Genomic DNA, 12,925 nt, shown 5'->3' with positions numbered 1-12,925 from the left:
CTTGTACCTTTAATTATTTTTTTTTTATTTTATCTTTGCTAATAGTTTTTTAAATAATTTTGTTTTACATTTTGAATTTATATCAAATACATGTATCTTATCGACTAGAATGGGCAAGAATTGATTGAATTGATTAATTATAATTGATTGGCTTGAGAGATAAATACAATTTAGGGATGATGGTAAATCAGATGGAGATTCAATTTGAATAGCTCTATTTCTTATTACCAATGCCTCTATGTGTGGGGGTAACCAGTCATTTGTTATGTTTTGATTAAATTTGGGTCCAAGCTCGAGAATTTTTAAAGATGAGGGTAACTGGCCAATTTCTATTGGTGATCTAGTTTTGTTTATTGAAAGTGCTGTTAATGTTGGTGGTAATGAATTGGGTTCTAATGTTTTTAAAATTGATTCCTCTTTAAGTACTAATATTTTTAAATGTTGTGGTAGTTTCTTATTGTTTATAACTATAGGATCACTAGGAGCACCAATACCATTGCTCGATCTCTTATTAAATAATACTTTACCACCATACTCCAAATGATCTATAGTAGAGGGTAAACTATTGCTTGTTTCTTTTAATCCTAAAAGATATAGAGACTTTATATTTTTTGGCACTTGTTGTCTAACAGCTACATCTCCACCAACCATTGGTATCTCGAGAAGTTCGCTTTCATATTTAAGCTTTGTTACAGATGCTGGTAATAAATGAACCATTGACCAATTACAATCTCTTACACTTGTTACACCGAATGGGATAGAGTTTGGTTCTATGGTTTGATGTGATGACAAATGTACAGATTTTAATTGGCCTGGTGGCAAGCTTTTAGTAAAAGTATTTACAGTGATGGTTTGATTAGATTCGAACGAACTCTTGAATCTTATTTTCTTTAAAGCGCTTGGTGGATTACTCTGGATATCAAAGATTCTTTGAAAGGAAACACCTAGTTTTAATTTTGTTAAACTTGGTAAAACTCTAAAGTCTTGGTTAAACCATTTACCAAACTTTATAAATGAAAGTGATGGTGGGAAGCTACCGGATAGAGGTTGGTTAAAATCTGACTCATTAATAAACTTGAGGGTGGTTAATGATTTTGGTAATACAGAGTTTATTGATTGATTAAATGCATCGTTGAAAATCAATGTCTCTAAATTGTCTGGGAACAAGTTGTGGTTATCGAAATATGGTAAAGCCTGCTCTATATTAAAGGTGCTCTTTAAAACAGTTTCATAGATGACCCTATTGACCATCAATGGCTGGTTAAAGTATTTGGAAGTTTTTAGTCTCTTTAAACCCTTTGGAAAATGGCCAGGTAAGTATTTTTGCTTTGAAATGCCCAAGTCCAAGTCAGTAATTGATTCTACTAGACCACCCTCTCTAAAAGATTGGTTGCTTAATAATAACACTTTTAGTTTATTTGTTTTACGTAGATTCTCTAAAATTGTCTCCAGAGGCAATGAACAATGAAAATTTGATAGATCCAATTTGATTAAATTTTCTGGTAGTATCAATGAAACATTTATAAATCTATTATTTGTAATTAATTTTAAAGATTCTATTGAGTTTGGAAATTCTATTAAGGAGTTATTATTATTATTATTATTATTATTTCTACTATTTGTTGTATTTGATAATATAATAAAATTTATATATTTAATATTTTGTGGTATTGATTTTAATAAACTATTATTATTTAATGTTATCTCTTTATCACTACTACTGCCACTGTCATCATCTATAAAATATTCATATACTAAATTCTTAACATATTCCTTGTAAGGAGATTGAAAAAATGATTCATTTAAATTAATTTTAATTGAATCAAATATTTGAAATTGTCTAAGTTTTCTTAAGATTACTAATCTTAAAAATAGATTTTTCCATATTTGTAAAAATAGATCTTCTTTTTTATTGTTATTGTTATTATTGTTATTATTATTATTATTATTATAATTTTTGTTTTCAATGTTATTATTTGTATTTTTATTATTATGATTAATATCTATATTTTCCATAAAGTATTTATTTAATATAATTTTATAAATATAAAAAAATATTTAATGAATGAAAAAAAAAAATTTTTAAATTAAAAAAAAAATAAAAAAAATAAAAATAAAAATAAAAATAAAATAAAAATTTAATTTTTACTTTTTTTTTTTAGAATCTAGATGATGGGTTAGTTAATGAATGAAAAAAATATCATGACTCAAGGTTATTATAATTAAAATAAATTTGATAGATTTTGGAATTATAATTCCATTTGGCAAAAAAAAAAAAGGCACATTTTAGAATGAAATTTAAATGTAAATTTCATTAAGGATCCAATTTAAAAGCCAAATTATAAAAAAATAAATAAAAAAATTAATTAATTATTATAAAAAACCATTTAAATCTTCAAGTAAATAAAGATAATAAAACTAATCACAATGTTAATAACCAAATGAATTTATCGCAATAAACCCCTTCTATTTTTTTCGTTTTTTTTTTTTAAATTTTTATTTTTAATTTTTTATGTAAAAAAAAAAAAAAAAAAAAAAAAAAAAAAAAAAAAAAATTTTAATTTTTTTTTAAAATTTTTTTTCATTGATTATCATTATTTGTGCTTATTTTTTTATTTTACTATTTTTATATATTATATTAGATTAAATAAAATGAATGCTCAATCATTTCGATTTATTTCAAAAACTTTAAAGGCATCAAAAAACTTTAGTAGAGTTAATAGTGGTAAAGCTACTTTAACCGCTGAAGCTTTTTCCAGCAAATCATCTAATTTTGTTACTGCTGGTGCCGCTTCATCAACTTCAAACTTTGCTTCAACCTTTTCAACCTCTTCAAGTTTTTGTACAGCTTCAACCTCAAATGGTGGTTCAATAATCAATAAGTAAATAAATCAATAAATACCAATATATAATTTACACCAGATTGTTTTAAATATTCAAATTTACTAACACACTATCCTTTTCATTAATCACACAGTAATACAGGCAGAAGCAGAACTACTACAAGCAGCAATTCAAACTGCTCAGCATTTTTAGAAATTTTGTCAATAGGTGAAGATGATGATGACCGGTAATCGTGGCCACAGAATTATAAAATGTTAAAATTAAATTAAAATCAAATAAAACTATAAAAACAAATATACAAAATCACTTTTTACTCTTTCGATCATACTATAAACACACCTTTAAATATTTATATATAAACACCAACAATGAACCAAAACAACAATAACAACAATGCAACTATTAAATAAATAACTAAAAATAATAGTAATTAAAAAAAACTATTATATATTAAAAAACTATTTTATAATATAATATTTAATTAACTTTATTTTAAATAATAAAAAATTCATTCAAATAATTAATTGATTTATAGTCTATGTGAGATTTAATTTTCTGGTAAAGATGATAGATTAGATTTGGAATTTTAGACTCGAAATAGTTCAATACAGATTCTTGATTATTTAAACATTCTAAAACTTCTCTGCCTATGATTGTACCTTTTGAAGATTGTAAAATTTGTTTTGATATCTCTTTATGGTGCTGAATTGTGTTTCTAATACAACGTACTAAATCTTTAACTTGATCGTATTGGTAGATAAAGATTTTTTTACCAGTTTCTTGCATTATTTGATTTTGTTTATTTGTAATGTGATCTAATAATATAGAGTCAATTAATTGATTCCATGTTTTTGGTAAAAATGGTGGGAGATTATTATTACTATTGATATTATTATTATTATTATTATTGTTGGTATTATTAATTAAATGATTATTATTATATATTTGTGAGGTGTTGTTTTGACTATTTACATTATAATAATACATATTATTATTTGGTTGGTTAATATTTACAAAGTTTAATTCATCAATTTCATTTAGTTGCTTATTAAATTTTGGTGTGAAAATAGATGAATCCTTAGTGAGGTTTAAAATTGCATCAATAAATGCAATCTTTTTGAAATGGTTCCAAAATAGCGGATGATTTGGAATTGATGATATAGTGGGTCTCTCTTTTTCATTCTTGGTGATTAAATGGCCAATTAAATCTGCTGCCAAGGGGTTAACTGTTGCTAATGATGAAAGATTTGGACGATCGGTAATAATATTAGCAATTCTAAAGAATTGATCACCAAAAGGATGCTGTCCATTGGTCATAATAAAATAAAGTATACAACCTAATGAAAAGACATCGACTGCTTTGGTTTTACGTTTTTCCATTAATACCTCTGCGGGATGGTAACCTTCTTGACCAGTAGGAGTGTGCATTGAGAATGAATATGATGTTGAAACTTCCATTTTACTAAGACCCAAGTCTGATATTACTAGCCTTTGATCTTTAATTAAAATATTTCTTGGATTTAAATCATTGTGTACAATATCTTGAGAGTGAAGAAATTCAATACCATTGATTATATCTTTGATTAACTCTAACAATCTTGATTCAGAGCCTATAAATTGTTCTAATTGTCTCTTGTCAAACAACTCTTGTAACGAACCTTCACATAGAGTTAACCCTAAATAAACGCAGCTTTCATCTTCTTCTTGATCAATATATCTAATTAAATTTAAGCAGTTCTTATCTGTTAGCTTTATTAAAATTTCAATTTCTTTACTGATTAATGGATTGAATGCTTTTTGCATTTGTTTGATTGCAACAGGTATTTTATCATTCCATAAACCTTTAAAAACCAATGTACCATTACTACCCCTACCCAATATATTTTCTTCTTTTTTATTGAATCTAAATTTACCAATTTTAATATTATATTCATTTTTCATTGTTATTGGTGGTGATGGTGTTTGAGTCGAAGTAGTAGTTTGTTTTACGCTTTGAGTGGGAGATTTAAGTGGTTCTTTATTTATAGTTAATTTTGTTTCGACTTGCTTTTCAATTTTAACATTTTCTTTTTTGGTTTGTTGAGGTTTTTGCTTTTGTTGTTGTTGTTGTTGTTGCTGTTGTTGCTGTTGTTGCTGTAGTTGTTGCTTTTGCTGTTGCTGCAGTTCTTCCTCTTTTTTTTCTCTTTCCTTTTGTTCCTTTTCTTTTTTTTCTTTTTCCTTTTGTTGCTCTTTTAGTTTTAACTGCTTTTCTAATTCTATTTGTTTTAACTCTTGTTCTTTTTGTTGCTTTAATTCTTTTTGTTGTTGTTGCTGTTTTTTTAATTGTTTTTCTTTTTGTTTTTTTAATTTTTCTTTTTCTTTTTCTTTTTTCTTTTCTTCTTCTAATTGTTTTAATAACTCTTCTTCTTTTAAACGGCGATGAAGTTTGTCTTGTTCTATTAATTCCTCTTTTAACCTTAAATGTTCAAGTTTTTTATCGTTGATTTCAGATTTTAAAGAGTCTATATTATCTAGTGCCATTATACGGGTTAAAGCTTCAGCAATTTCTTCTGACTCTAATATTTTATTATTTGAATTCAAACAAATATCTGGTATTGATTCAATAACTCTTCTTGAAGGGTCCACTATAACCTGATCCCTCACCTTGAAAAATTCTAAAACTGTAAATTGCCTGGTTGTAAACTCTGGTGTTTTCTGTACCAGTGGTGGAATATCTAAATCCCCCTCTAGACCATACCTTTTTAACACGTTTAAATAACTATTGAAGCATATTGTTGTAAATTGCTCCGATTTTGTTAAGTTTACACATCCTGAGAGCATTGAAAGGTCATTGGCAAAAAAGATTAGTGGAACTCCTCTATAAACTAATCTCGATTTGACGTCATACACCAAGTGGAGCATAGCTGGATGACCAGGAAAAAGATATATATAAAGAAACAAATCGTCTTCGTGTAAATATTCACTTTTAATATATGCCGATTTTGAGATTTTCTTTACAAATTCTATAAATGATTGAGATATTTTTTCATCGAGTGTTGATATTATACATGATAGAAGATTATCTCTTTTAAATTTTGAATTAAATTGAACAATGGTTGATTTTTTAGGTACTTCTTCGTCATCTGTGGTTCCAAGAGCATCAATGTTTATATCTATATTACTAACGGAATCTGTAGGTGATGTTGATAAAGGTGGTGATGATATGGTAGGTGGCTCTATAGGTAATGACGATGAAGTGCCTATATAAGATGTTTCCATTCGATGAATTGCTGATAATTTTAATTTATCCATCGGAGTTGAAAGCTTAAGATCTAAAAATATATTTTGGTTTGTTAAAAATTTGAAAAAATCTGTGACCCTATCTCTTGTTAAATTTGGATTGGGATAAACTGTCTCAAATGACATAATATTGAATTTTGGTAGTGGCTCTATAAGTTCATCTATTTGGATACCATTGGCAGCAGAATCTTGTTTATAAAATAAATCTGGATTGATTTCAATCATATATTCACATATTGATTTTGAAAATGTTGAGGAAGCAATTGAAAATAATTTCTTTGTGTTGATATTGATATTAATTTTCTCTTTATATATACCATTATTTGTTGATTTATTTTCGCCAAATATATTATATTCTTGTGTTAAAATTTTGAAAATTTGTAAAGAATCATGGATACAAACTAAATACCAAAACTCTTCTGTTGTTAAATATCTATCATCATTATCAATATTATTATTATTATTATTATTATTATTATTGCTGTTATCAATATTACTGATATCTATGTATTTGTTTTTAAATAATAGTTTGAATTCTTCAACATTATCGTAATATAGAGAATGAATAAAAGTGAGTTGGCCATTTTTGTTTCTTTCAGTTAATTTTAAAACTTTTAAATCTGTAATATCGTTGTAGAGTGAAATATTTCCTTCTAAAAGTGCATCCAAAAACTTTAAACTATATATTGTCTCTGTTTTTTGATTTAAGTGAAATGATGATGCTACATTATCCAAAGCATTCTTGCTAACTAATGGACTAAAACAACTAAGAAACTTGAGAAAACTTGTATCCTCATAGGGTAAATACCAAAGAGTATAAATCTTTAAAAGCTCGTCAAATAATTGGCTTGTAAAAATTTCATTTTTAATTTTATCTATCGATGTTACTAAATTTGGTCTATTGAAATATACACATAAATGTTAGATTGTGTTTAAATTACAACTATAATAATACCTGAAAACACTTACTGATTTTTATTTAATTTTGAAAACTCTCTGAATGTTATTTTCTCTTTTAAAACATTTAAAACCGCCAATAAACACTCTATAGTGAACCCATAGTACCCAAATAGGGGAGATTCATCGTCTGCATCTTTACCTTTCTTTCTGATCGCAGTTGCAAGTTGATATATATCATAGTCTACCTTTTTGATTGATGCATATAAGTTCTCTCTTGTTGCAACTGCTATACCCCTTGGATTAAATTTAAGAAAATTTTTTACTTCTGAATTTGGCACTGTAATATTTTTATTTTTAACATTAATTTTATAATTTAAAAATTCCATTTAATGATTGCTTTTTCTTTACTAACTATATTAATTTATTATTGTTTTTATTTATTCATTTATTTCTTTTATAGTTTAATATTTATTATTATTGGTATTGTTGTAATAGTATTGTAATGATATATATTTAGATTGGGGTTATTAAATTAAAAGAAAAAAAAAAATTTTTAAAAATTTTTAAAAAAATTTGAAAAATTTAAAAAAAAAAAAAAAAAAAAAAGAAATTTATTTTTATAAAAAGAAATATAATTTTTTTAAACAATTTAAATTTATTGGAAATTAAATAATAGCACACATATACTTTATTTATAAAATTATAATATATATATATATATTGTTTAAAAAAATTTTGATTTTTTATTATTTTTTTATTGGTTTTTTTTTTTTTTAGAATTTCATTGGTGAATCACCTTTTAATATCAATTATTATTTGTTACATTTTCCAATCTTCTTTTTCATATTCTAAATATCTTTTGGTAGTCCTAAAAGATTTCAAATAAAAACGAAATGGATTTTTTTTTTTTTATAAATTTTTTTTTTGAAAATTTTTATTTAATTTTTTTTTTATTATTTTTTGTTATCAAATTTCAGCGACTTATCCTCAAACGCATAAATTAACATTACATAGATACATAAATACAAATACCCAAATACATATACATATACCCAATTTAATTTATATTCAAAATTCTTTTTTTTTTATTGTATATTTTCTCTTAAAAAAAGAAAAAAGAGTAATTTAATTCCAAAATTTTTTTTTTTTAAATCAATTTAATATCTAATTTTTAATTTTTATTTTTTATCTTTTAGATGAATTATAATGAAAGATTATTTTGGTATATAGTTAGAAACGAAAAAAAAATATTCAATTTAATATTAGATAAAGTTAGAGAAGAGAATAACAGTATTTGTAATTATCAAGGTGAAGATGACATTGATAGATATTATTATATTGGTAACAAAAGAAGTATAGAAGATATATGCGAATTAGAATGGTTCTTAAAGAATAATAGTCAAAAAAGGATCCAATTACTATTAAACAAATTAAAAGAAAATAGATATATTAGGTGCACAGATGAATCTTTAGAGCTATTGTTCTCAAAATCATGTGATTTCCTTAATGATGATCAATTAATCGAAATTATAGATCTTCTTTTAAAATTACAACATGTCAGTATTTATAATAAACTTAATCAACAGATTCAACAAAAACAACATCAAAAAAGGAAACAAGAGGCCGAGCAACAAGAATCATTTGAACCACAACACCCCGATCTTACCACCGAAAATTTTGGCAAAGAAGAAGATGATAATGGTAGTTTAGAAGGTCTAGAAGAATCATTGCAAAAATTGAAATTAAAAGATTCATTGGAGTCAATAAAATCATCTACAACTAGCGCAGACTCTATCTTAAATAATAATAATAACAATGATAATAATAATGATATTGATGGTTATAATAGTAAAAACAATATTTATCAACAAAAATTATTAAAAATTATTAAAAAACAAATTAAATCACCTTTATTAATCGATTATGCAATAAAATATAATAGGGATAAAGTGTTAGTTTTTTTATTTAAAAATCATTGTATACCAATTTTTCCGAGTGTACTAGAATCAATTATAGAGAGTAAAAGCGCGCAACTCTTAGAGTCAATTATAGACGCAACTGAATATAATGGTTTAATAGTCGGTGATGATACCAAAAGAATTTCAATAAAACTGGCATGTTCAAATGAAAAGTATAGAGATGAAATGTTAGAACTGATCTTTAATTTTCCTGACCTTTATACGATAGAAGAAGAAAACTTTACAACAGAAAAAGAACTAAATCCCTATTTTTCGACATTATCAAGTATTAGCAAAAGTAGTAATGGTTATAATTTTAGTGACTCTGGTAGTAATAATGGTTATAATAACGATGGTTTTAGTGAAAATAGTTACAAAACCAATAGCAATAGTAATAAACTCAACAATACATACTTTCACTCCAATAATGATAATAGTAATAATGATTTTGGTAAGAATATTAATAGTAGTAACAATAATAATTTAAATGGTTATAATTTAGAAAAATTAAAAAAATTAGCCAAAGTAGACTTTAAAGACTTTTTATCAATTAAATCATTCGAATTAAAAAATAAATTATTAGATTTAAATTTAGTCAACAAATCAAAGATTTCGATTTTTTCAGATACAATTAAAACTTTAAATAACTGCTCAATTAGAGAGTTGGAATTTTATATTAAAGTTATTTTCAAACTATGTTTTCAAACTAGTGAAAATAAAATACCAGAATCAGTTCAAAATCAAATTAATCAAGTTTTTCATTATAACCCAAGTGCCAGTATAAATGGAATAGACTATGATAATCAAGTTAAAATTAGTGAAATCAAAAAGAGACTAAAGTTAATTATTATTAAAATTTCAAACTCAGGCCAACTCTACCATAACTATTTGTTGGAATATGACGACCCAATCGAAGAGTTTATAGATGACTGTATAGTTTATAGATTTGCATTTCAAAACTTTAGCCCCAATGCCTTGAATTACCTTATAAATAGAAAGTATATTGTTCAGCCAGATCTACAACTAAAATGCGATTTCAACAGAGAAGCCATAATGAACAATCAAAAGAGAGCTCTACTTTTTATAAATCTTTACCGTTCAAGTAGCAACTCTAGCGTTTATTATAAAAAATGGGACAAGCTTTTATTTAAAGTCTCAATGTGCTCCACACTAGAGTTTTATTTATCAGTAACTGCATACATTCACTCAACAGAGAAACTGCCATCATGGAATCCATACTGGTTGGAAAATAAAAAAAAGGGTTTTATTGAAGTTCATGATACCGCAACTATTAATTGGTTATTTTCAAATCAATATGGAAATTCAATTTTAAAGAAAATTATTTCAAAAATACAATCAATTGACCAATTTAGTAACGAATTTCAAAATTTAGACTACTTTAAATTCAAATTTCAATCAATTGAACTTTCAAATACTTTTTTTGTTAAATTAAAAGAGTATTTAAATAACAGTGGTAATAATAGCGGTATTTCAAATAATGGAAACCAACTAAATAAGAGTTCAAATAATTTAAATAATAGTAGCAATAGACTTTTTAATTTATTCTCTTCATCATCATCATCAAATTCGAACAACTCTTTATCATCATCTGGTAATTCAATTAGTACTTTAACATCACCATTTTCATCACTATCCTCGTCCATTTCATCATTATCATTATCACTATCCTCCTCTTCAAACTCACTAAACAACCCATCATCATCAAATAGCTCCACTTCTCCTCCAGCATTATATAATTTTAATAATAATTTTAAAAATTTTATTTATTGGTTTATTTTTTATAAATCATTAAATGAATGTAATATTGAAAACTTAAAATTTTTAAACAATACAATACAGTTGAAATTTATAAAAAATCATCATTATAATCAAATTCAAAGCGAAATATCCTCACTATTTTCAAAACAACCAATGAATAATATTAAACAACTACTTGGCTATTTAAACTCTATTCAGTATAAATTCTTTAACACCCACCAATTTATATTATTCACAAATTTATTATTTGAAACAATTAAGCTACAAAAACTAAACCAAAAAAGCAACGCAACAAGAAAACAAATGACATCCACACCCCCCACCTCCTCATCAGATCTTTCATCGAATAGTCATTTAGATTTATTAAAATTAGAAATTAACTATTCCACTACCATCTTACAAAAATCAGCATTTAATCAATTGATCAATTATTTATTTGAATTTAATCTACCAATCGTTCAAATGATTTGGCTAAATTTAAAAAACTCCACATTCAATGGTATCATTGACTACGAATTATTCAATAGCGAATGGAAAGAGCAGGTTCAAAATCAAAAATACTATATTTTCAATACCTATCGCCAAATCTATTCAATTAATCAAGATTCAGAACAACTAGTATTGCTCATAAAGTTTTGGGTATTGGAATTCAAAGAATCAAATGGTATTTTATCGGGTCAAAACAATTTAATAATTTTAACAATTTTAAATCATCTATTTAAAAAATTATTACAAATTAAAGATATCACACTACAGGTGGTAAAGCCAATTCATCAACTTTTAAAACAAAATCAAGTTCCCGTTTTTCATGAAATATTCCATGTGTTTTTTTATTTAAAACTAAAATCACCTCTATTGACAAACTATATAGTTTCAAAAAGAAACATCATTAATATATTTGGTTTCTACAATCAGGAATCATTACAAAGATCCCAATGCTCCTTTATTACCAATGAATTTTATACAGGTAAAGAATTTCCTCAAGATTCAATCTACAATATATCAAATCTTTTAGATACAATTCACTTTACATGGGATTATATTATTGAACAATCTAGCTTTGAACAACTATTTTTCAAATTAAACTATCAACTAACCTTTGAACCACTTTATCAAAATATTAAGCTATCAAATAACTATCTGGATGAATCAATCGAAGAAGATTTTGAATATTTATTAAAAATTAATAAATATGATTCATTCTTTATTCATTTAGATAATTGTTTAAATAATAGAATCATTAAAAACAATAATAAACACAGTAATAATAATAGTAATGATTCAAACAATATAAGCAATAACTTTAAATTTACTGATAAATTATTACACTCCATCCTATCACAGTTAAATATAAATAATTTTAAAAAATTTTTACTATTAAATAATATTCTGCAATATAATAATAATAATAATGAATATATAGTTAATCAAGTATTAAATAATAATCAATTAAATTTAGTTCAACAATTAGCAAACATTAGTTTATCAATCGAAAACAACTCGATTCTAATATTCATATTCAGTAACTTTATACAACTTTTAAATTTATTAGAATTAAATTGGTTATCATTATTTAGAAACAATGATTTTAGAAAAGTTGAATATTTTATATTCTTTAATCAAAATAGTGGCGCTAATAACGACATCAACATAGCAAATCAAAATGGCAGCACAGATTATCGTTCAAAAATTTTAAAAATATTTATAGAATCACATTCATTTTTTGAGCAATCATTTATCAATGGCAATATTCAGCTATGTGATTTATTAATATTTAATTTACCATTTGCCCAATATGAAATTACCAGAGATATGTTATTAAAAGCTGTGGATTTAAAAAAGATAAATATTATTCAGTATTACTATCAAAACGGTCTAATAGAAGAGGATGGCCAATTAGATTTTTTAAGAAATCAATTATTAAATCATTATAATTTTAAATTTTTAAATTTATTAAATTAAAATTTAGAACAAATAAAAAATCTGGTCATATAAAAAAAAAAAATTTTAATTTTCTTTTTTTATTTTATTTTTCTTATTTTTTCTTTTTTTTTTTTTTTATTTTTTTTTTTCTTTATTTACACCCACATTACCAATGATATTTAACAAAAAATCGATGGTTAAAATAATTAATTTTTTTTTTTTTTTTTTTGTTTATAATTAAG

The 12,925-nt window shown here is 24.5% G+C and overlaps 4 protein-coding genes across 4 annotated transcripts; 2 read left to right on the top strand and 2 right to left on the bottom strand.

The window, feature by feature from the left end:
* Positions 1-24: 24 nt before the first annotated feature.
* Positions 25-2,016, bottom strand: DICPUDRAFT_146605 (uncharacterized protein; the record flags this gene model as incomplete). The annotated part of the gene is made up of 1 exon (XM_003282928.1): positions 25-2,016. The coding sequence occupies one exon, from the start codon at positions 2,014-2,016 to the stop codon at positions 25-27; it is 1,992 nt and encodes a 663-aa protein (XP_003282976.1).
* A 636-nt stretch (positions 2,017-2,652) lies between these two features.
* On the top strand, positions 2,653-3,074 carry DICPUDRAFT_73970 (uncharacterized protein; the record flags this gene model as incomplete). The annotated part of the gene is made up of 2 exons (XM_003282970.1): positions 2,653-2,882; positions 2,978-3,074. 2 exons carry the CDS (start codon positions 2,653-2,655, stop codon positions 3,072-3,074), a joined length of 327 nt encoding a protein of 108 aa, XP_003283018.1.
* Positions 3,075-3,336: 262 nt separating this feature from the next.
* Positions 3,337-7,537, bottom strand: DICPUDRAFT_96238 (uncharacterized protein; the record flags this gene model as incomplete). The annotated part of the gene is made up of 2 exons (XM_003282927.1): positions 7,093-7,537; positions 3,337-7,021 (listed from the first exon to the last, which is right to left on the bottom strand). The coding sequence occupies exons 1-2, from the start codon at positions 7,407-7,409 to the stop codon at positions 3,337-3,339; spliced, it is 4,002 nt and encodes a 1,333-aa protein (XP_003282975.1). The 5' UTR covers positions 7,410-7,537.
* Positions 7,538-8,219: 682 nt separating this feature from the next.
* On the top strand, positions 8,220-12,722 carry DICPUDRAFT_73968 (uncharacterized protein; the record flags this gene model as incomplete). Its single annotated transcript, XM_003282969.1, has 1 exon — positions 8,220-12,722. One exon carries the CDS (start codon positions 8,220-8,222, stop codon positions 12,720-12,722), a length of 4,503 nt encoding a protein of 1,500 aa, XP_003283017.1.
* Between the last annotated feature and the right edge of the window lie 203 nt (positions 12,723-12,925).

The sequence above is a fragment of the Dictyostelium purpureum genome, assembly GCF_000190715.1.
Source record: "Dictyostelium purpureum unplaced genomic scaffold DICPUscaffold_2, whole genome shotgun sequence".
Lineage (NCBI taxonomy): Eukaryota > Evosea > Eumycetozoa > Dictyosteliales > Dictyosteliaceae > Dictyostelium > Dictyostelium purpureum.
Note: the sequence above shows the minus strand (reverse complement) of the source record. Positions and strands in the feature narration are given on the sequence as shown.